The following is a 24,540-nucleotide window of genomic DNA, read 5'->3' as shown; positions in this document are numbered from 1 at the left end:
AAACTAACAAAAGTTAATAACTATACATTTCATTTTTTGTTATAATTCACACATTTTTTAAAGTACTTGGAAATTAAGCACAAATGCATTAATTTCAGTTACCCATCCATTATTCGTATCTCTTCCTCAAAGAAATGCCCATTCTGATTTTGTACCTTCCTCTGCTTATTTTTCAAAACAAACTATCTTAATAGCTACCGCACTTAAGACTAATCTCACTTCAGAGCTACGAGTTTCATTTGAAATAGCTATTGGTCCGCTGAATTAAGATATACTTGTTCCATCCCAAATGTCCTCCCTAAATCCCTGGGTCTGCCTTACTCTACCATGGTATGGTCACATTCAGAATCACTACACTTCTTCCTATTAATCTGATCTATATATTTATAGCCTAAATGATTCTCAATCCAAACCCAGAATTCTCTTGTAGATCCCAAATGTAATTGATATATCTTTCCACTTTTGTTGCTCCATATCTTCCTTATCCCACTATTGATCTATAGTCAGACAAACTAGATTCACTTACATCTATGATCCTAAACAAATTCTTTAACTTTTCAAAACCTTATATTCCTCAATTCATGCAATATACAGGGCTAAAGATAGTAGCTACCTTAGAAAGCTGTGCAAGAATTTACAAACAGGGTGCCTAAGGGCAAAATGGCGTCCAGTTGTTATTCTTCACATCCACCTATTTACTGATTCCATCAGTGAGCTCACAAGTGTTTATTGAACACTTATTTCATGCTTGATGTGTTCCCAGGTCCTAGGGATGAGGGATGAGGGATGAACAAAAAGTCAAGGTTCTGCCCTCTTGGAGTTTACTTTTCTTGAGAGATTAAGGGGCAAGTAAACTGTCAAATGACTGACTTCCTGTTTGTTAAAGTCAGCAAAAATCAAAGTGTGCCATGAAAGTAATGGTCAAGAAAACTGGAAGACAATCATGTGAAGTCACAAGATGCCTGAGAATTTTTCATAAGAAAATGCTTATTTTACTTGGAAAAAAAAAAGCAGGTATAAAATTGAATAAAAATACTCTCTCAAATATGCTTTTTAAAATTAAGATAAGTCAGGCATGGTGGCACATGCCTGTAAGTCCCACCACTTAGGAGGATTGCAAGTTCCAGGTTAGATTGGGAAATTTAGTTAGACCCTGTCTCAAAATAAAATAAAAAGGGCTAGGGATGTAGTTCAGGTACAGCATACCATGGGTTCAATCCTCAGTACCTCAAAAAGGAAAGAACAACAGGGGGAGGGGGAAGGGGGGAGACAGAGAGAAAATAAATAAGGGGCTGGGGATGTGGCTCAAGCGGTAGTGAGCTCGCCTGGCATGCGTGTTCAATCCTCAGCACCACATACAAACAAAGATGTTGTGTCCGCCAAAAACTAAATAAATAAAGTATAAAAAAAAAAAACAAAAAAGAATTTAAAAAATAAAATAAATAAAAGCACTGGGGATATAACTCAGTGGTAGAGCGACCCTAGATTCAATTCCCAGTACCAAATTATAATAATTTATATATATATGATCAAAGTCTTAATTGTCAAGTTTTTGTTTGTTTGTTTTGGTGGTGCCGGGGGTTGAACCCAGGGCCTTGTGCATGCAAAGCAAGTACCCTACCAACTGAGCTATATCCCCACCCCTCAGGGTCTTAATTTGATAAAAAAAAAATAATAATAATACACCATGTTCCTGTGTAATTCTACATCATGTACAACCAGACAAACAAGAAGTTATACTCCATTTATGTATGATGGGTCAAAATGCAATTTGTCATGTTTAACTAATTAGAACAAATTAAAAATATATTAAAAATACACCATGTTAAATTTTAATATATTTAAGTGATTGGGTTTTAGACAATTATGTTTTCAGTATTTTCAAAAACACAAGATTCCCTTTTAAAGTACAATAGATACTTAAGAGTCCTTTTTGAAAAATATAACTTAATTCTAAAAGGTGGGCCTAATTCTACCTCATCTCAACAAACAAGTTTGAAAGAAGTTTTAAAACTGCAAGGTAGGCTGTTTTAAATCACTTCCTCCAATAAGGATGATTTCTGGTACGAAGATGCAAGTTTTTCATTTACTCAAATGTGGTGAACAGAACCAAATGTTTATAAAATAGGAAATAGAACAGTGTTAGCAGAGCTGCCTAATAAAAATACTACACAGTAAGCCAGGTTAGTAATTTAAAATTTTCTAGTAGCCATGTTTAAAAAATAAAGAGGGCTAGGGTTGTAGCTCAGTGGTATAGCACTTGCCTGGCATGTGTGAGGCACTGGGTTCAATCCTTAGCATCACATAAAAATAAATAAATAAATAAAATACAGACATTGTGTCCATCTACAACTAAAAAAATATTTTTTAAAAATAAAGAGAAATGAGGTTAATTTTAATAACATATCTAACTCAATGTATTCACAATTATAATCAATAAAAGAATTTAGGTGTAAGACTGTTCCTTTTTTGTTTTGTTTGGCAGCAGTGGGGATCCAACCCAATGGTGCTTTATTACTGAGCTACAATTGTGACCCTTTCTTTATTTTTTGAGACGGGGTCACATTAAGTTGCCAGGTCTGGCCTGGAACTTGCAATCTTCCTGACTCAGCCTCCCCAGTCACTGGGCTTACAAACCAGCACCATGGCGCCCCTCATGTTACCACCTTTTACTAATCAGGTGCTTTTACTTAAGCATATAGCGATTCAGATTTGCCAACTTTCAGGTGTTCAATGGCCACATGTGGCCAGTGGCTTCTACATTAGATCAGAAAAGCAAAGAGCAACTAAAAGCACCCAGAGGCACCAAGGCACACCTTCTCAATAACCGCCATTTACAAACCAATGTAAGTCAAACACAACAGAGTACTTTCTGAAAGAGCCCATTTTATGAAGTTCAAAATTTACAGGAAAAACTAAGCCAAGAACAGCAATCAAAACAGTGTGGGGGTGGGAAGGTGGAGTTACTGGAAAGGGGCACAAGGGAACTTTCTGGGGTGATATAAATGGTTTTAAGTCTACGATGGGTGGTAGTTACATGGATGTATAATTTGTCAGTCCCATCGATCTGCAGACTTAAAACGTGGCATTTTATTGTATATAAACTATGCATTGATTTTTGTTGTTTAATTTTTCCCAAAAAAGCTATTTTGTAGCAATAGCGTAGTTCTGCACTCTGCGCAGTAACCAGCTAATACACCAGGAAAGCGAGGGTCGTTGTTTAACAGGGGCAGTAGGGCCAGGAGGGAACAGAAAGACCTTGTTCCTTAAGCTGATCACCAGCCTCACCCGATTCCCGCGCGGGGCTTCACTTCCGCCAACGCCATCTCGGGGCTCTGGGGGGCCAGGAGAAATGGGGCTAGGGGCGCGGGTGGCGGGGGAGTGCGCCCCAGGGACGTGCAGCTCCTGACCCCGGGACACCGGCAGCCTTAGGACAGTCTCTGATCGCCCTGGGCAAGAGTGGGCGTCCAGCCGGGCCGCGAAGGTCTGCAAGCGCGAAGTGCAGGGTGCACTCCGCTGCCAGCGGGACTCGGACTCTGCGCCAGGGAAGGCGCGGGCGCCATCGGGAGCGGACAAAGGCTCCTGGCTCTCCTGTGCATAGGGACTAGGGGAGTAGGACCGGGGCAGGGAGGCCCAGGGGGTTTGGGATGGCCCAGGCGCCGCGGCCCTGGGGGTCGGGGGAAGGCCCAGCAGGGGAGTTACCTGCGCAGTGGTGCTGGCGCCTTGCAGGGAGGCTGGTGCGGGCTCCGCCCCGCGGCCAGCCTGGCGCTCACCTGTCGAGCTGAGGAGGGGGCCGCCTCTGGGGTTGTCCGGAGTCACCACCGGGTCCTTCCTGCCGCCCGCACCGCGGAGCCCTCCTCGCCCACCTTCCCCTCTCCGCTTGGCTACTGGCCTCGCTGACTCACGCTAGTGAGCTTGGGTTTGCAACCGTGTTTTGTGCGATGGTCCAAAACAAGCGCCTAAAAAGTGATTCCTCCGGACACAGGCAGCTCCCGACACCCCCTGCTCTGGCCGCCCTTGGCCTCAGGCCTCGCTCAGCCCAGGCCTGCTCCTCCCTCCCTCCCGTGGCTCACTTTGCACAGACACTTCGGGTGCGCAGTGAATTCCACGGTTCCCGCCGAGATCTGGTTTCCCGGCCAACCGAGACCTTCGATCGGGTCCCCCGCGAACTTCACTCGTCACAGTCGTTTGTGGATCACTAAAATGCGGGAATTCTCTTTCCTCCTAAGAAGATTTAGGAGGAAAACGAAAGGGTATTTCTGCCCTAGTTGAGCTCAGGTCTGGGGGGAGGTTTACATATCTATCTATGGGAAGCAGTGAATTTCCATAGAACAATACTTGCTACTGCGCATCAGGGACGACGCGGGGCGGGGGGGGGGGGGGAAGCTACTAAGACTTTACAGAGTGACTTTTTTTTTTTTTAAAAGGGTTTGTAGGATGGTTGGTACTAGGAAGGGACCTGGGAGGTTGTTTAGGGGAACACAAAACTGTAAACAAACCTCTGAAGGAGAAAGACTAACTGAACAATAGAAAGAGTTGAAGTAAACCAAAGATTCAGGATAGTCGTAGAATTTTTAATTACCAGTGTGAGACACTAGCACGACAAGTTACACCTGGTGGAGTTTAGACATTATAATTGTGAATTGGGGGGCGAGGTGGGGGTGCATTGCCTATAATCCCAGCAACTCTCAGAGGTTGAAGTAGGGAGGCTGAGGCAAGAGGATCAAATTCCAGGCAAGTCTGAACAACTCATCAAGACCCTGTCTAGAAATGAAATTTAAATAGGACTTGACATATACTTCAGTGGTAGAGACCTGACCTACGTGCAAGCCCCTGGGTTCTATCCCCAGCAACGGCACAACAGGAACAAATAATAATTGTGTAGTGATGTCCAGTTACAATTTTGCAACATATCTGTATCTATCCGTAGATAAAGATCTGATTGGTAAGACCAGAGTTTGCTGGTGGAGTCCAGTAGGGCAAGAGGAAGGTGCAGAATTGGACAGTGCTAGAAGGATGCAATTGTAGTAATGGATGACGGGTCTAGTCCTAGAGGACAGGAACTGAAACCAGCAGAGAACTGATAGGCTGAGAGAAAGGAAAGAGAAAGGCCCAAAGAGAGTACTAGAGGACTGGCCAGTTGGCAGCAGTGTGATATTGGAGGCAAAGACTTCAAAGCTGAAGCAATTCAGGAGCTAGTTGCGGTAGCACAGACCTGTAGTCCCAGCAATTCAGGAGGCTGAAGCAGGAGGATCCCAAGTTCCAAACCAGCCTCAGCGTTTTAGCAAGACCCTGTCTCCCCCACACACACTGGGAATTGAAGTCAGGGGCACTCAACCACTGAGCCACATCCTAGCCCTATTTTGTATTTTATTTAGAGACAGGGTCTCACTGACTTGCTTAGTGCCTCACTAAGTTGCTGAGGCTCACTTTGAACTCATGATCCTCCAGTCTCAGTCGCCCGAGCTGCTGGGATTACAGGTATGTGCCACCACACCTGACTGCAAGACCCTGTCTTTAAATACAGATAGATAGATAAATGGGGCTGGGGATGTAGCTCAGTGGTAAAGCGCCCATGGGTTCAATCTCTGGTACCAAAAAATATAAAGAGGCTGGGCACTGTGGCACATGCCTGTAATCCCAGCAGCTCAGGAGGCTGAGACAGTAGCATTGGGAGTTCAAAGCCAGCCTCAGCAATTTAGCGAGGTACTAAGCAACTTGTGAGATCCTGTCTCTAAATAAAATAAAAAATAGGGCTGGGGAGCTCAGTGATTGAGTGCCCCTGGTTTCAATCCCTGGTACAAAAAAAAAAATACACACACATACACATATGTGTATACACACACACACACACACAGGAAGCAATTCCAGAAGATGAAACATAAAGAGATGGCTGCTGAAATGGAATAGAAAAGTGAGATGGGGATGCCAGGAATAGGGTCTAGTGCCTGGAGGCCCTCTTTTTTAACATGGTGGAGGGAGGCAGAAGGATGGTGAACGGAGCTTACTTCATTGAGACCAAGGAACTTCCGGGGAATGTGGGGGAGTGTCCCCGAAGCTGACAGATGACTGCAACTAAGAAGGTTGCCTTGTGCCAGGGACAGTTGCTAATGCCTGTAATCCCTGTGGCTTGGGAGGCTGAGTCAGGAAGATCACCAGTTCAAAGCCAGCCTAAGCAAAAAGTGAGGCCCTAAGCAACTCAGTGAGACCCTGTCTAGTATGCTGTTTTTAAGTCCTTTGGGTATAGACGAAGGAGTGGGATAGCTGGGTCAAATGGTGGTTCCACTCCCAATTTTCCAAGAAATCTCCATACTGAAAAGCTAATGAATTTCTAAGCTAAGCAGATTTTTTCCCTGCCACAGATGAAAGAGTAGTGTTATGGAAGAAACAGGAGGAGCTTGGGATACTGAGTTCTTTTGGGAAAATAAGCAGAGACATCACTTAGCAGGGTATCCTTGCAGAAGACCCCAGGTCTCCCCCCAGTCCTGCCCCAGTGAGGGAGAATAAAATAAAAGATTACCTTGTAAAAAGGCTGGAAGCACAGAGAAGCTTGTTAATGAAACAAGTCTTCTTACAGAGGGCAGAGTGGAAGGGATGCTTTTAAAGGGATTGATGTGGATAATAATACTTTACACCTGGGGTGTTTGTAAGGTTCCTTTGCACATTTCAGAACTTCACTTTCCGTTTACCCTTTTTGGAATGAGGAGCCCGAGGTTCTGGTATTACACTCACCTGTAATACCAGAGACTCTTGAGGCCCGGGCTGGGGATGTAGCTCGATGATAGAGTGCCCCTGGGTTCAGTTCCCAGTGATGGAAATGTCTTGACCAAAGACAATTAGTTAATATGAGTGGCAAAGCCAGGGGCATCAATGTCAAATGTCTGTCCCCACAGCCAGACTCTTCATTACAGGATACAGGACCTGATCCAGTTATTTTATTATTCTATGAGGCTAGTGGATGAAAAATATTTTGCAAATACAAAGGAAGGGCGCTATTATAGTAAATATTGCATCTGGAGTTTGGAAATTTAACTATGACCTAGGCACAGGGCACAGTTCATGAGCATCTGCTCATGAAAAACATAGAAAAAAATTTTTTTGATAAGAGTGCAGATTGAGGGGCTGGGGATGTGGCTCAGTGGTAAAACCCTTGGTTAGGGTGAGAAAAAAGAAAGAGCAGATTGATCAGGTATAATGGCACTCACCTGTAATACCAGAGACTCTTGAGGCCCGGGCTGGGGATGTAGCTCAATGATAGAGTGCCCCTGGGTTCAATTCCCAGTGATGGAAAAAAATGGGGTGGGGGTGCAGATTGACTGAATTGTACATGATAAAGGTATGTCCTCATTCAGTAGGTGTCTATTCATGGACTACTACCCACATGACATTGATTTTTTTATAAAAAAAAAGAAGCTGGCGTGGTGGGTGCACCTGTATTCCCAGCATCTTGGGAGACTGAGGCAAGAGGATCATGAATTCAGAGCCTGCCTCAGCAATTTATCCAGGCACTAAGCGACTCAGTGAGACCTTCTCAGCAAGAAATACAAAAAGGCTAGGGTGTGGCTCAGTGGTTAAGTGCCCCTGGGTTCAATCCCCTGTACCCCCCTAAAAAAGCCATACACACACACACACATACATATACACATACACACATTTACTATTGAATTATACACTTTAAACATGTCAGTAAAGCTGAGAGGGGGCAGGAAACAGGTCAGACTTGTTAAGATAAAGTCCTGAACCTGAATAAAATGTCAATATAGCTCAGTTTGGAAAAGTGAACAGTGATGAAATCAGAATTGTAATCAGTCCCCTCACTTATACCATAGGTCACTGGAATTGTCCTACTGATCTCAAAATGGTGGGGGAGAAGGAATCATTGGCAACCATCCAGAATAGATTGCTGGAGGTGTGTGTGTGTGTGTGTGTGCGTGTATGTATATGTATTTATATATATGTATATATGTAATAGACATAATCATCCAGCATCAATAATTACCAACACATGGCCAGACTTGTCTAATCTATTACCTGTCCGTTTGCCCCCATCTTGTATTAATTTGAAGCAAATTCCATACATGGTATCATTTCTTTGGTCAATTCCTCAGTACAGTACAGTTTATATTTAAAATATAAAATTTTAAGAACATACATATATAATACCATCACCACTTTTTTTTGGGGGGTACTGGGGATTGAATTTAGGGGCATTTAACACATCTTGGTCCTTTTATTGTTTAATTTTGAGACAGAGTCTAAGTTGGGCCTCTCCAAGTTGTAGAGGGGCTGGCCTTGAATTTGTCATCCTCCCCCAGCCTCTGGAGTAGATGGGATTACAGGTGTGCTCCACTAAAACTTTTCAAATTTTCACAATTCCTTAATTTCACAATTATTCAGTGTCCAAATTTCCAATTATAAGCATCATAATTTTTTTCAAAGTTTCTGCTGAATTAGGATCCTAATAAAATGCACAAGTAGCCTCTTTTCTCCCTGTATTCTAGGGACAAACGAGGCAAGGCACCAAAGATAGCAGGAACAGTTTTATTTGGCTGCAGCCAGGTTCAGAGGGCATAGCTTTTGCTGTAATCAATTAATCCCCTGAACCCCGAGTTCTGGTAGTTTTATACCCAGCATGTAAAGGGAGGGCCTCAAGTTCACAGTTTGCAGAAGTTCGCATAAAAGCAGCTTTCTCTTTCACTGTTTTGAGCAAGTTAATCCTTCAAGGACAACACCTGGGAAGGGGAGAGCTGCTTCTTCCTTTCTTTCCTCTCCCTGCCAGCTGTTACCATGGAGCCCAATTGCTAACTTATCTTAAAAATGTAGACATCTCTGTGAAGCCCAGCTCAAGGCCAGAGGCCTTGTTTACACATTTTTGCAAACTATTATACTGGATACATTTGTGAGAAACTAGTAAGGGGGTATCCAGCACCTGGAGTGCTGGTATCTTCTTGGCCAGTGGCCAAATAAAACAGGGCTACAGGAAAATAGGAAGTTTATCTACATTGAACTCTTTTGCAGAGACTCTTGCTGGCAGTCCTAAAATCAGCCATGGTGCAGATTTCTGGAGAAGCCCAGTTAAGATTTCTGTGGAGAAAAGGGGTGCCACTTCACCTGTAAATTGGATTTAGAAGACTTGGGTTAGCATAGTAATGCCCCGATTCATTCTACTATCTTTTATTCCCATTCGCCATGGGACCAATGCATGTTACATCATGTACCATCAAAAGAATGAGAAGTTATACTCCATATATGTATAATATGTGAAAATACATTCTACTACCACGTATAACTGCTTAGAAAAAATAAAATAAAAAATCTTTGAAAAGCTAAAAAAGAAAAAAAAAAGTGAACAAAATAAAGATAAATTAAAAAGAAAAGAAAAGCTAAAAAAGAAGCAGCATCAGCAGCCGTGGCCTTGGGTTAGTTTTGACTTGGACTCAGTGGAGGTTAATTTCCGCGGGGGGAGGGGGGCAGGTCTAGCTGGACCTAAAAAGGTGAGGCTATGTCACCAGCCCAGCTCTTAGAGGCAATCATAAAATGAAACTAGGTATGAATGTGACAAAAAAAAGCTGTCCAAACAATCAGGTAAATCACCTACAAATCTGGGAAGGAGGGAAAGGGGCGGAGTGGGGCTGAGCTACTGGGGAAAGCCCTTTGTCCTTTTTCCACGCTTGCAACCAATCTGTCACAATTGCTGCGGAGGGGGCGGGGTGGAACCTTTGGACGGAAATGAGGCATGCGCGTCCACCGGTAGCGTCGTCACAGAAGGTGGTAGATGGTAGGTGGGCGGCACCAACGTCTCTGCGACTTCCGGCCATTTCCCACGGAGTCTCGCAGAGTCGAGTAGCTACTAGGCAGTTCCCACAGGGGTCTAGGGGGATCCGGACCGCGGCGGCGGCGGCGGCGGCGGCGGCCGGGCGGGCGGGATGTTCCGAGGGCTGAGTAGTTGGTTTGGCTTGCAACAGCCGGCGGCGGTGGACGAGCCATCCCAAGGAGACGGGCAGTCAGCGGGAGACAGTCCACCTGAGCAGCCCTCGGAGACGGTGGCGGAGTCCACCAAGGAAGAGCAGCAGTCTACGGAGGACCAAGAGTTCCTCCACCAGGCCAGAGGCCTCAGCAGTGAGTCTCTCGCGATCCGGGATTGAAAGGGGGTGGGGGGTGTCCCTGGTTTGCGAGCCAGGCTGGCTGGCAGGAGCGGGGGGCCTGGGAGGAAGGTGGATTTGCGGATCAGTCCTCTAGAGATGAGAGATTGGTGAGAATCTGAGCAGAGCCAAAGTTTCGTCTAGGAGTCAAATCCTGTCCCTGAAGTTCCTGGTGACATGCCATCCTGAAAAAAAATTTTTTTTAATCACACTTTTCTTTTACTTAGTTTTTTGTTGTTGTTTGTTTGTTTGTTTGTTTTTTGTTGTAGTAGTTTTTTTTGAGGGGGGAGTGTGCTTGGCATCGAACATGGATCTGTCCTTGTGCAAGCTAGGCAAGCACTCTGCCACTGAGCTGCAATTCCAGCTCTCTGCAAAGTTTTTTTTTTTTTATTTTATTCATTTTAGTTGTTGACAAACCTTTACTTTTTATTTATATATGGTGCTGAGAATGGAATCCATTGCCTCACACATTCAAGGCAAGTGCTCTACCAGTGAGCCACAACCCCAGCCCCTCTGCAAAGTTTTTTAATCATTGGCAGCAGGGCCGCAGTGGGTCTTGTCCCATTTGTCTTCAGGTTTTACAAATAATCTGCTTTGTTCAACAGGTCACTTTTCACCTTTACCCAATCACCCCACAGTGGACTGGAGTCCTTGGAAAAAAAATGCTTTTTTGCCCTTAGGATAGAACGTGTTATCTCAAGTAAATAGATAGTTCCTGAATTCCTCAGTCCTGGTTGGTCATCTTGAGTGCAGTAGGACCTTTTTCTTGATGTGGAAAAAGAGCGGTCAATTGTCAAATTACTTAGATGTTTTATGAACCATGTCTCATTTCATCTGTTAACCCGTTAAGTCCCCAGTTTTCAATTCTTTGAACACAGATGTTCAAATACTATTTTGAAGCTACCATAAGTGATATGTTTCTCAATTTAAGTTTTTACAGGTGATCCACATCTGGGATGGTGGGACAAAATGGGTTTAACATCCTCGTGATTTGGGGGAACAAGCCCGAGCTACTGGATTGAAGTTATGCTGATAGTAAATGGTAGAGGTGGTATTTTAATCTGTCTAATTTCAAAGCGGTGCTTTTTTTTTTTTTTTTTTTTTTGTAGAGGGTGGTATTGGGGATTGAACTTGGGGGCACTTGACCACTGACCCATATCCCCAACCCTATATTGTATTTTATTTAGAGACAGTCTGAGTTGCTGATCGCCTCGCTAAAATGCCGAGGCTGGCTTTGAACTCAAAATCCTCCTGTCTCAGACTCTCAAGCTGCTGGGATTACAGGCGTGTGCCACCTCTCTGTTTTGAATTTACAGTTTAGTTATAGGGGGCACAGGCAGTACAATACGCATGAAAAATATAAATGCATGCTGTAGTGATTCTGATTCTGAAGAAACCTTCAAGAAACATAGGCCTAGCTAAAGCAGAGAGGGTCTATTAGGTGGTTGAGATAGATGAAAGTGGGATAAAGTTATGAACTGTGAACTATAGCGTGTAGGTATTTACATGATTAAATAGAACCATTTTCATGTCATAAGGAGAGAATCAAAGTTGGTTTCTTAAAATTTAGGGCTTTACTGTTGATTTGAAACTTTATATTTCAATTTAGTAATAAAGACCTCTGAACAGTTTTTAATAAATGTCTTCTGGGTGGCTGGGGGTGTGGCTTAGGGTGGAGCACATGCCTAGCATTTATGACATCATGGGTTATGAGGTCAATCACCAGCATCACAAGGAGGAAAAAATGTAGTTTTGATAGGGTTGACTACTTTGGAGCTAATGTTGCCATCTTTCTTTCCTCACCAGGTTCTCTTTTGATATTTGAGGAGACTGGGGTTAGACGGAAGTACCTGCCCACTCACACATTGTTTGTAATTTGAAAGTTTCAGAATAAATGAAAGCTCTTGCTTCTAAAATTTATGTGGTTCTAGGACTGTGTAAAGGTTCAAGTATATACACAAACTTTGAGAGAAATAAGATAGATGATCAGATAGTTTGAAAACTGAAATTAAACATCTCTGAGCCTAATGAGTAGATTGGTTTCTTTAATTTTTTGAAATCTACATGGATTCTCCTAGGAACCTCCGTTGTTCTGCACACCTTTGTTGAGTGCCTACCTCAACTGGACCTTAGGTGTTTTCTGTTGATAGTGATCTATTTATGAATTTAGGCCTTTCACCAGTTACCAATGGTAGACATCCAGGTTACATTCCTCTCTCTTACCCAAAACTAAACCTGATCCTTGGATCTTTCCCACCCCCATAAGTTTATGATGTCCTATGGTCACTGTCTTCAAAGAGGGAACAGTATAGGAACTCAAGAATTCCTCCTTTCAGCTGGTGGCACACACCTGTAAACCCAGTGACTTGGGATGCTGAAGCAGGAGAGTCTTGAGTTCAGAGCCAGCCTCAGCAACTTAGCAAGGCCCTAAGCAACTTAGTGAGATCCTTTCTCTAAACAAAATATAAAAAGGGCTGAGGATGTGGCTCAGTGATTAAGTGCCCCTGGGCTCAATCCCTGATACAAAAAAGAAAAAAAAATTCTCCTTTCCCCTTAAAGGCACTATGCCACAAAGTAACTTCTATTCAGTACAGATTGGTTGGTGTTTGTTAGTCAACCAAATCAGAGCATTATCTGGACTCTTAAAAAGCAAAACAACAAAAAATACCCTGTATTTCTGGGAGTTTTAAGAATCTGAGTCATTCACACAGCTTTTTAAAAAAATTTTTTTTAGTTGTTGATGGACCTATATTTTATTTATTTATATGTGGTGCTGAGAATCAAACCCAGTTCCTCACACATGCTAGGCAACCCTCTATCACTGAGCCACAACTCCAGCCCATTCACACAGTTTATACTCTTGGGAAGAGAGCCAATATTTTCAAGTTATGGCTTTTTCAGCATAGTCCCTATAAGACCAGCCTGTGCCCAGGAATGGAGGTCTGGCCACCTCTTCTAATTGCTCTTTTGCGGATTGCCTCTGCGGTGGGACTTTGTGAATGAAGGCATCCTCCCTTTTTTTCCCTATAGAGAAAATCCATCTCAAGTTCCAGATGCCTGACTTAGAAACTAAGAAGACTCCAAAAGTTAGTGTATACATAGGAAAAGTAATGTGTCTGCTTTCATGTAGAAGTAGACTGAGTTCCAGTGTCCACAGTTTTGATGACAGAGTCAGATACACAGTACAAATGGTCATGAGCTTGAATCCCATGGCTTATGCACAATATCCTTTAGAATTGGGGGTTTTGGTTCAAAAAAGAAATATCTTAGGGACATTGCTTTAGAAATGATTTTCATTTTGTGAGATGTCAGACCTAAAATTGACAGGTGAAAGTGTCATATGAGAAGTGAAAAGAAATTTCTAATTAGATGTGGGTAAAAGTAATAATTTGCTGCCCTTCAAAGTCCCCAAAACCACCTCAGTTCAATGATGGGTTAGGAGGACTCACAGCTCTGATTTATCATAGTGAAGATGGCAAAGTCAGCAAAAGGAAAAGGTGCTTGGGGCAAAGTCCAGAGGAAGCCAGTGGAGTCATAGGACATGCTTAATTCATCCAGCAGTGAGTTGCGACAATGCATGTGAAATGTTCTCTACCAGGGAAGCTCTTTAGAAAATGAGTGCCCAGGATTTTTATGGATGGCAGGTCACACGGGCACCCTATGTCTACAATGTACTGTAATTCCAGACTCCAGAAGGAAAGCAGGTGTTGACTATGAACCATAATATTCACACACAGTTCAGTGAGCCACTCGCACAGTTTGGGGAGTGGTAGAAACCCTACTGAAATCCAAGTTCCCAAACACTAGCCAATAGCCAATCTTGAAAGCAGGCCTTTTAGGGGGTGAGGTATAACTCAGTGGTAGAGTGAGCACTTACCTAACACATACATGCAAGGTGCTGGATTTGATCCCTAGAAAAACACACACACACACACACACACACACACACACACACACACAGGCCTTTCCAAAGATAGGAATCTTGGGCCTGCCCAGTTGAATGAATACTCTTGTTGTCTTTGATTCCTTTATTTATTTAGGCTAATAAATTCCTAGAAGGTGAGAATTATGCTTTTTCAAGGCATCAGTAAAATGCCCAGGTAGTCACTAAAATGTAAGAATTGAGATTATTATGCTAAAAGACCACTTTTTCAATGAAATTTCTCCCTTAGGGGCTGGGGTTGTGGCTCAGCGGTAGAGCACTTGCCTAGCACGTGCAAGGCCCTGGGTTCAATCCTCAGCACCACATATAAACAAATAAAATAAAGGTATTTTTAAAATTTCTCCCTTAGATTAAAATGACAGTTTAAATTCAAAATGGATTTCTGAAGGAAAAAAAAATTTTTTGATACTGCGGATTGGACCCAGGGGTGCTTTACCACTGAGCTACAACCTCAGCTTTTTTATTTTGAGACAGGGTCTGGCTAAATTGCTGAAGCTGACCTTGAATTTGCAATCGTCCTTCTTCAGCCTCCAAAATTGCTGGGATTACAGGAATGCACCACCTCACCCAGCTATGAGAAAACCATAAAAGGAATACTCTTCTTTCAAAACTGTTTCTTTATCTGCAAAGAATAATTTTACATAAATAGCATGACTGTTTGTTTATACATTTTATCATACCACATTGCACATTAAACTATTTATAACCAAAGGAGTGAATAGTTATAACCAAAGAAATGATGCTCTTTCTAAAACTCAGCATTAATTAGGTCCATCCATTCAACAAGTACTTACTGGTCACCCAGTGGGGATATAGTAGTGAATCAGACAGCCTCAATCCCTGCCCTAATGGGGCTTAGGACAGGCCTTTAGCTAAGAAGACATTCACCAAGTTATCAATAGAGTATTTCTTTTTGTACTGAGGGTGGAACCCGGGGTGCTTTACAGTTGAGCTATATCCCTATCTCTTTTTTATGTGTGTATGTGTTGTACTGGGGATTGAACCCAGGGCCTTGTGCATGTGAGGCAAGCATTTTACCAACTAAGTTATATCCCCAGCCCCCATCTTATTTTTTATGTTGAGAACAGGGTATTGCTAAGTTGCTTAGGTTCTCACTAAGTTTCTAGTGCTGGCCTCAAACTTGTGATCCTCCTGTCTCAGCTTCCCAAGATGTTGGGATTACAGGCATGCACCACTGCACTTGGCTCTTATAAAATCTCTATTTAAGGGAGAAACATAATATCCATGGGTTCCACATCTGTTGGTTAAACCATCCATGGACTGAAATATTTGAAATTGTGTCTATACTAAACATGTATAGACTTTTCTTGTCATTATTCCCTAAACAATATAGTATAACAACTGTTTATACAGCATTTATATTGTATTGGGTATTATAAGTAATCTAGAGATATAACAGAATTATATGGGAGAATGTGCATAAGTTATCATGTGAATGCCATGTGGTGCGCAACTATAATTCCAGCAGCAGCTAGGAATATAGCTCAGTTGGTAGAGTGCTTGCCTAGCGTGCACAAGGCCCTGGGTTCAACCCCCAGTATCACCAAGAAAGAAAAAAAAATATGTATGATGTGTAATCCTAGCAGCTCAGGACCTGAGGCAGGAGGATTGTAAATTCAAGGCCAACCTCAGCAACTTGGCAAGGCCCTAAGCAATTCAGTGAGACCCTGTCTCTAAATGTAAGAAGGGCTGGGAATGTAGCTCAGTGATTAGCACCCCTGGATTCAACCCTCTTTACCCAATGAGGGACTTTAGCATCCACAGATTTTGATATCCAAGCAGGTCCTGGAACAAACCCTCTCCCAGATACCGAGGGACACCTGTAGTCATTATACTGGAATGAAACATTGATTCTTTTTATCCTTTATAGACTATCTATATAATTTCGCAAGTGCTGCCACAAAAAAGATAACTGAATCAGTTGCTGAAACGGCACAGACAATAAAGAGATCTGTAGAAGAAGGAAAAATAGATGACATCATTGAAAAGGTACACTTAAATATCTTTTGGAAGTAGAAGTATATGAAATTTATTAACAGCTAATACAATCAGTCCCCTCTTAGGAACTTTTTTTAAATGCAAGTAGGGTATCATATTCTAATAAAAATCTAGATTGTTGAGACTCTTGGGTTTTTTTTTTCCTTCTCCCTGTACAGTAAGTGACTGAGATATTAATTACTTTGGTTATAAATAGCTCTGGTTTTTATTTTAATATAGTTGAAATGCCTTTATACTGTTGAATTATATAAGTAAACTTTTCATGTTGTGAATTTAGTAATAAACTATGGCTATCTCAGGGTCTATTTATATCTTTGTGTAATTTGGTTAAGTTTTTTAAAGTCCAAGCCCATTAGGAACAACTCTGTTAAGACTCTTAAGGAGAAAGTTTGTTCATTTTTTTTCCAGTGTTAATGTGCAAGCCTAGGGAATTTCATTTATGTTGATAATGATTTGAACTAAAGAGGTCATTAGTTCAGACTTAGATATGTTGTTAGATGTTTTTGTTGTGTATACTCTATTAGAATGAGATTCAACATGTCCTTTATTGTTTTTGGTTTTGGTCCCAGGAATTGAACTCGGGGGCACTCGACCACTGAGTCCCATCCCCAGCCCTGTTTTGTATTTTATTTAGAGACAGGGTCTCACCGAGTTGCTTAGTGCCTCGCTTTTTGCTGAGGCTGGCTTTGAACTCGTGATCCTCCTGCCTCAGCCTCCCAAGCTGCTGGGATTACAGGTGTGCACCACTGTGCCCAGCTTCCTTTATTGTTTAAAATTGGGTTTCATTTTTTATAACTTTATTGTTTATTTATGTGTGGTGCTGAGGATCGAACCCAGTGCCTCATATGTGCTAGCAAGAGCTCCATCACTGAGCCACCCAGCCCTGGGTTTCATTTTTGAATTTGAAAAGTATCATGTGTCATAAAGGAAGTTTTATACTCAAAATTGAAAAACACTGAAGGATCCATTCTTGTTGAGGAAATGGAGAAGTATCGCATTTTTAGCCTTTTTATTCAAAGGAAATGGATAAAATATCCCCATTAGACTTCAAAATCTTTTTTTAAATTTTTTTTTCTTTTAAAGAGAGAGTGAGAGAGGAGAGAGAGAGAGAGAGAGAGAGATTTTTAATATTTATTTTTTAGTTCTCGGCAGACACAACATCTTTGTTGGTATGTGGTGCTGAGGATCGAACCCGGGCCGCACGCATGCCAGGCGAGCGCGCTACCGCTTGAGCCACATCCCCAGCCCTAGACTTCAAATCTTGAGTGTAAATTGTTATCTAGTAATAAACTTTTCAAAGTAATTTGAGCCGGGTGCAGTGGTACACACCTGTAATCCCAGTGATTCAGGAGGCTGAGGCAAGAGGATAGCAAGTTCAAGGCCAACCTCAGCAACTTAGATGCTCTAGTGAGACCCTTTCTCAAAATTAAAAAAGGGCTGGGTTGTGGCTCAGTGGTAAAGATCCTCTGGGTTCAATCCCTAGTACCAAAAAGAAAGAAAGAAAGAAATGTAATTTGATTCTTTATGTATTCTTTTTAACAGACAATTATAGGAGATTTTCAGAAGGAGCAGAAAAAATTTGTCGAGGAACAGCACACAAAGAAGTCTGGTACAGTATAGTTTTATCTTAAATATCTGTTATGTGCTGGAATGATACTAAGGCTATGATATTTATTTATTTATTAAAGTTGTTTTTAACTCAGAAGGGCACCGCTTCCCCCTCTGCTTTTTTTTTAAAAGAGAGAGAATTTTTTAATATTTATTTTTTAGTTTTCAGTGGACACAACATCTTTATTTTATTTTTATGTGGTGCTGAGGATTGAACCCAGCACCCCGCGCATGCCAGGCGAGTGCATTACTGCTTGAGCCACATCCTGGGCCCCAGGCTATGATATTTAAAAAAATGTGTATGAGGGCTGGGGTTATGGCTCAGTGGGTAGAGCACTTGCCTAGCATGTGTGAGGCACTGGGTTCGATCCTCAGTACCACATATAAATAAATGAAATAAATGTCCATCACCAACTTAAAAAAAATTTTTTTTAAACGTGTATGAGGCTGGGGATGTAGCTCAGTGGTAAAATGTGTGCTTAGCACATACAATGCCCTGGGTTCCATTCCAGCATTAAAAAAAAAAAAGTGTATGTAACAGCCCCCATCCTTCGGATTGCACAAAGACTAGTGGGGAAGACATACTGATAAACATTTGCAGTTTAAAGAAAGGGAGTAAATTGTTCCCAGTGACTGGGACAGTGTGTGAGGTCAAGCCTGTAACAGACCCTCTAGGGAGTTGGCTCTGAAAGGGCGAGTAAGCTTTCATTGCTCATTTCATACCACATGCCCAGCGCAGTGAACACTGTGTACCTAAAGGGCACTTATTAAATCTTGGTGCCCTTCCTGTTTTCTTTAAAAGAAACGGAGTAGCTTTCTGGGGGAGCCACGACACCTGCAAGTGACATCACCATGAAAAGTCTTGGGGTTTCTTTACTGACAAATGCCTGCTTAAATGTTTGCAATTATAAGGACTCAAAAATGCCTACTTTTACCATTTGATGATATGCATACCTAAAACCAACCTCCTGTATTTGAATTTGGCAAAAGTAGCATAGATTCAGTTTGAGCTGTGCCATAGTTCAGCCAATGATAAGTTCCCACCAGGTATTATTGTTCCTAGGTGAATTCAAAAGTGTGAAGCAGGGGCTGGGGCTATAGCTCAGTGGTAGAGCACTTGCCTAGCATGTCTGAGGCACTGTTCAAACATCAGTACTACATTAAAATAATTAAAAGAAGGGCTGGGGATGTGGCTCAAGCGGTAGCGCGCTCGCCTGGCATGCGTACGGCCCGGGTTCGATCCTCAGCACCACATACAAACAAAGATGTTGTGTCCGCCAAGAACTAAAAAATAAATAAATAAATATTAAAAAAAAAAAACTTTTAAAAATGTGAAGCAGCCAGGCACTATGGCACACACCTATAATCCCAGCAGCTCAGGAAGCTGAAGCAGGAGGTTCTCGAATTCAAAGCCAGCTTCAGCAAAAGTGAGGCCTAAGCAACTCCGTGACACCCTGTCTCTAAATAAAATACAAAATAGGGCTGGGTATGGGGCTCAGTGATCAAGTGCCCCTGAGTTCAATCCCTAGTACCCAAAAAGAAAAAGAAAAAAATTTTTTAAAAGTGTGAAGTAGCTGGGGGCACAGTGGCACACACCTATAATCCCTGGGATTGGTCAATAGACTGAGGCAGGAGGATCATAAGTTCAAAGCCAGTCTCAGCAGTTTAGCAAGGGCCTAATGAATTTAGCAAGACCCTGTCCTAAAGAAAACATAAAAAGGGCTGAGGATGTGGCTCATTGCTTAAATGCCCTTGGGTTCAATCCCTAGGACAAAAAAAAAAAAAAAAAAAAAAAAAATGTGAAGAGCTCTTTTGGACAAACTATACAAGTTAGCATAATTTTGTGATTAAATGGAAGCAATAAAGCTGATCTGGTGGGCTGCTTGCTGTAGGTGCCTCTGCGTTAGGAATTGTGAGGGAGTGGGACTGAAAAACTTGGAGGTCATTTCAGTTTTGAGGTACCCATTAGACATCCTGGTGAGAGGAAGGGGGTACAGAGGCAGAGAAGAGAACACAGGTGGTTTATCTGGAGAAAATGTAGTCCCTTAGTTGCACTAGCCACCTTTTTTAGTGCTCAATAACCACCCATGGTTGATGACTTCCTTTTTATTATTATTATTTTAAAATTTATTTATTTACTTATTCATTTATTTTTGGTACTAGAGTTTTAACCCAGGGGCACTTTACCACTGAGCCCTTTTTATTTTATTTTTTAAATTTTAAGATAGGGTCTTGGGCTGGGAATGTAGCTCAAGCAGTAACGTGCTCGCCTGGCATGCATGGGGCACTGGGTTCGATCCTCAGCACCACATAAAATAAAATAAAGATGTTGTGTCCACCAAAAACTGAAAAATAAATATTAAAAAATTTCTCTCTCTCTCTTTAAAAAAAAAAAAAAGATAGGGTCTCACTAAATTGGTAAGGCTGGCCTTGAATTAAGATCTTGTCTCAGCCTCTCAAGTCACTAGAATTACAAGCATGCACCACCCCAACCAGCAGAAGGCTAATGACTTCTGTGTAGACCCTGCACATCTAGAACATTTCCATCATTATAGAAAGTCATGTTCATCACTTCAGCTTTAAATAAATTATCTGGTTCCTGTAGTCATTTGCTCCTGTCTAAAGCATAGAACAGAATTCAGTGTAGTGATACAGATTAATAGTCAAGTCACATAAAAATAGATGAGCTCCTCCATAAGAGTGTGTCAAGCATAAAGGGAGATGAGAAGATTCACAGTATTTAGGGAACAGAGGAATGGAAGAATTGACAGCTATCCGGTGCCTGCTAAGTAACAGACATTTTGTATACAGCATCTCATTTAATAAAGGATGCAGTCAGCAAAATTAGAAATTTGCTGAAAGTCACAAAGTGACAAAACTGAAATCTACTATTAAAGCCAATGCCCAAGGGGCTAGAGTTGTGGCTCAGTGGAGTAGTGCTTGCCTAGCATGTGTGAGGCACTGGGGTCGATTCTCAGCACCACATATAAATAAATAAAATAAAGGTCCATCAACAATTAAAAAATATTAAAAAAAAAAAAAAGCAGTGCCCAACCAGGTATGATGGTGTGCACACCTGTAATCTGAGTGACTGAAAGAGGATAAGACAGGAAGATTGCAAGTTCAAGGCCAGCCTTAGGAACTTAGCCAGACTCTGTCTCAAAATTAAAAGGGCTAGGGATACAGCTTAGTGGCAAAGTGCCCCTAGGTTGAGTCAGTAGTACTGCCCCCCTCACAAAAAACAATCCCAGGAGCTAGGGGTGTAGCTTAGTGATTGAATGCATGCTTAGCATGCATAGAGTCCTGGGTCTGATTGCCCAGCACTACAAAAAATAATTCCAATGCCCATTTACCCAAGAGAGGAGACCCCTAGGCAAGACAAATAATGGAAGCCCAGAGGGGGAGAATTTCCAGGAATAGGCTGAGAGGTGCAGTTACAGTGACCATGAAAAAAGGCACCCTGCAGGGCTGGCAGGTAGCTCAGTGATAGAGTACTTGTCTAGCATGGGAAAAGCCCTGGGTTCTGTCCCCAGCACCACCAACAAAAAGCACTGGGTGGGGGATGTTTCTCCTGCATTTGTTCTCATGGTCATAGCACCCAGGGAAGTACTTTCCTTATCAATTTGCAGATAAGGAAACCTGCTGTAGAAAAAAAAAAGAATTAAGAAGTATCCTTAGGAGTTTAGGTAACCAGGAGGTTATTGGCCACCCTACAAAGAGCAATTTCAGAAGAATCAGGGGTGGGAGGGGCAGTCTCCTTCATACCCAATAACTTGGGCCTTGGGAGGGACCTCATCTGAAGATAAGCAGTGCTGGGAGGGGTGACCCAAGGTAAAGAACTTAAAATGGGCACCAAATGTTTAGTAAAGTGTGTGTGGGGAAAAGTGTCTTGGGGTGCTGTACTCTAATTTTTTTCTCTAATGTATGAAAATATGTTTATATTATCTTAAAATGTAGCCATGTGTGGTGGTGCACACCAGTAATTCCCAGAGGCCTGGGAGGTTGAGGCAGGAGGATTGTGAGTTCAAAGCCAGCCTCAACAATATAGTGAGGCCCTGAACAATTCAACAAGACCCTGTCTCTAAGTAAAGTATAAAAAGGGCTGGGAATGTGGCTTCATTGTTAAGTGCCCCTGGGTTCAAACCCTGGTACCAAAAAAATTAGCAGAATGTATCACATTCCACGACTAAACACTCAGGGTCACTCCAGGTGAACTGGGTTACACAAAATAACCACACAGAGACAGAGGTACCTTTTTCTTTGGGTCCTCTGACTGCTCCTCTGACCTTAGGGGTCTGCAGAAAGAGTGAGAGAGAGCACATGCTGAACCCTTTTATTGGGGAGAAGCCATTCAAATGAAGCAAGGGGTCAGATTTCAGTCAGCTGATTGACTAACATCTAGGAAGGCCACACCCAAAGGCAGAGCAAGAGAAGGGGACATACAAAGGGAGTTTCCATGGAACATTCTATCCCGAACAGGGCAAAGGGCTAGGATTACAAAAGAATAAGTGAGTGTAGCTCACCCCTAGGGGTATGCCTACTCAGAAGACTGGCCTTGCTATCTGAGCAGGGGGAAAAGACCGAGTGACCAGTCATGGCACTACTGCACCAGAGTACAGTGATCTTTCAGATCCCCATGATGCATCAGGACTGGAAAGCGTGGTAACTCAATGTGGCTCCCCACAATAATTGCTACCATTTGCTGGTTTAGGATGAACCAAAGAAAGAACTATGTGCTTCTCTCTCCAGCCATCCGTGTGTCCATCCATACTTACGCATAATTTTTCTCACACTCGGTACACGATAAGGATGTGCCTTCCGTTTGACTATTGCGATAAAAGGGTTATTTCTACAAAAATATTCCAAGACAGTATTCATCCCAAGAGCCTGTCATGATCACCCCTTGGTCTTCAAAAGCTCTTTTGAAGTATCTGCTAGGTCACCAGACTTATGTTTCCTTCAGCTATCGCTGCCCTAACTGCCCGGTCCTCTTTGTTGGTGGCTTTGTGGTAATGCAGGCAGTTTTCTCCAGAGTCACTTTTCTGACTGTGCATTTTGCAAAATTTACCCTCCCCCCACTTTTTTTAAAAAATAAAAGCTCACCTTTTTTATTGAACAGCTACAGTAGGGGTTTAGTAAAGCCCCTTCTTTAATAAAGAAGGATCATCAGACCAGATTCCTTCTTTACTTCTGCTTGCTTCTGCCCAGAAGGGCAGCAGCAGCAGCAGAAGGGCGGGACCTCCTGTTGCTGCAGCACCAGCTGCTGGAGCAGGTCTGCCAGCCCCCGCATTGCAGACCAGGCTCCTGATGTTGACATTGGCCAGAGTCTTTGCAAACAAGCCAGGCTGAAAAGGTTCAACATTTATAGCAGCTGCTTTAATGAGGGCTTTGAGCGATCCTCCATGACGGTCACCTCATTGGAGTGCAGAATGAGGGCAGAGTAGAAGCAGGCACTCCAGCACACAATTGCCTTTTCACCTTGAAATGGATTTCCCTGGGTCCGACATGTGTCACGCAATTGGTAGTGCTAGAATCTGATACCCGCTGGAGGGGTGATGTGGAATTTGTGCTCTAAGCACTTCCCATCCTAGTCTTGCTGTTGGGGGCTGCTGAATGTAGAGTATTAAAGACTCCCCCCCCAACACCTGTATGTATATCTTCTATTCTGGTCTCCCAATTCTACACCATTCCCTCTTTCCCCTCGCCCTGCTCCTGGCTTCTTTGTAGTGTATACTGACCTTCTCCAGCTGCACACTGCTCAGGTGGGAAAAAAGCGTCCCCCTCATTGCTTTCCTCTCCACTCTGAATACCCCACCCCATCCATCATGAACCTCCTTCTCCTCTAGTCTAAGACAGGGCTCCCAGGTCACCTTATGGACCAGGTGCAGTGGCACACATCTGCAATCCCAGCAGCTTGGCAGGCTGAGGCAGGAAGATCGCAAGTTCAAAGCCAGCCTCAGCAATGGCAAAGTACTAACCAACTCAATGAGAACCTGTCTCTAAATAAAATATAAAATAGGGCTGGGGGATGGGGCTCAGTGGTTAAATACCCCTGAGTTCAATTCCTGGTACCCCCCTACACACACAAAAAAAAGAATACCAGGTCACCTTAGGGAACACACCCAGGAAACCTTAGAGGACACACTTCTCCAGGGGATTGTCATTTGTTGTCTGACATGGAATTTACAGAGCTGAATTCTAATCATCTCTATTTTGTAGGCCCCAAAACACTTGGGCTGCATTTGTGTCATTTGGGTATTCCCAGTGTTTAGGTTCTAACTGCTCATTGAGGATTTGATCCAGGCCTATTATTTATTGCCTTTGATTTGTCTTTTAATTTTCATTTACATTCACTCCCCAAAACCCTTTCTCATTCCCAGTCACATATCTTTTTTTTAAATTTTTGTTAATTGTAGATGGATACAATATCTTTATTTTTATTTATTTTATGTGATGCCAAGGATCGAACCCAGAGCCTCATGAGTGTGAGGCAAGCGCTCTACCACTGAGCTACAATCCCAGCCCCCCAGTCACATATCTTGCTTTGGTTTGGGTTTTGATTTTGAAATGGGGTTTTTCCAAGTTGCCCAGGCTGGCCTCAAACTCCTGGATCCTCCTTCCTCAGCCTCCTGAGTAGCTGGGACAACAGGTATGCACCAGCCTGTCCTTGCCTGATCACTCACTTAGAACCAATCCTCATCACCTTTTGTCATAAATCAATTACAGTAACTTCCTAAAAATCTTTTTGTTTGGAAAATTATTTCAATTTACAGAAAGGTTGCAATAATAAAAACAATGCAAAGAACACCCAATTGCCAGTACCTAGAA

At 42.6% G+C, this 24,540-nt stretch overlaps 2 protein-coding genes and 1 non-coding gene across 5 annotated transcripts in view; 2 read left to right on the top strand and 1 right to left on the bottom strand.

Moving 5' to 3' along the window:
• The window catches only part of Ctps2 (CTP synthase 2), a 100,085-nt gene extending 95,934 nt beyond the window's left edge, over positions 1–4,151 (bottom strand). For 2 of the 3 annotated variants that reach the window (XM_077793774.1, XM_026396716.2), the window contains exon 1: positions 3,703–4,037. The gene's annotated coding sequence lies outside the window, so the exon portion shown is untranslated. Of the gene's footprint in view, positions 1–3,702; positions 4,038–4,073 lie in introns of those variants that run through there. The other variant, XM_026396718.2, reaches the window with a different exon arrangement.
• A 5,690-nt stretch (positions 4,152–9,841) lies between these two features.
• Positions 9,842–24,540, top strand: part of Syap1 (synapse associated protein 1) — a 33,088-nt gene continuing 18,389 nt past the window's right edge. The window contains exons 1-3 of the mRNA XM_077793822.1: positions 9,842–10,119; positions 15,977–16,095; positions 17,647–17,713. Of these exons, the coding sequence (XP_077649948.1) occupies positions 9,927–10,119; positions 15,977–16,095; positions 17,647–17,713 (379 nt within the window). The 5' untranslated portion in view covers positions 9,842–9,926. The remainder of the gene's footprint in view (positions 10,120–15,976; positions 16,096–17,646; positions 17,714–24,540) is intronic.
• On the top strand, positions 15,581–15,652 carry Trnaa-agc (transfer RNA alanine (anticodon AGC)). Its single transcript has one exon. It is a non-coding gene; the product is annotated as a tRNA-Ala (tRNA).

The sequence above is a fragment of the Urocitellus parryii genome, chromosome X, assembly GCF_045843805.1.
Source record: "Urocitellus parryii isolate mUroPar1 chromosome X, mUroPar1.hap1, whole genome shotgun sequence".
Lineage (NCBI taxonomy): Eukaryota > Metazoa > Chordata > Mammalia > Rodentia > Sciuridae > Urocitellus > Urocitellus parryii.
The sequence above is the reverse complement of the archived record's forward strand: the minus strand, read 5'-3'. Positions and strand labels throughout refer to the sequence as shown.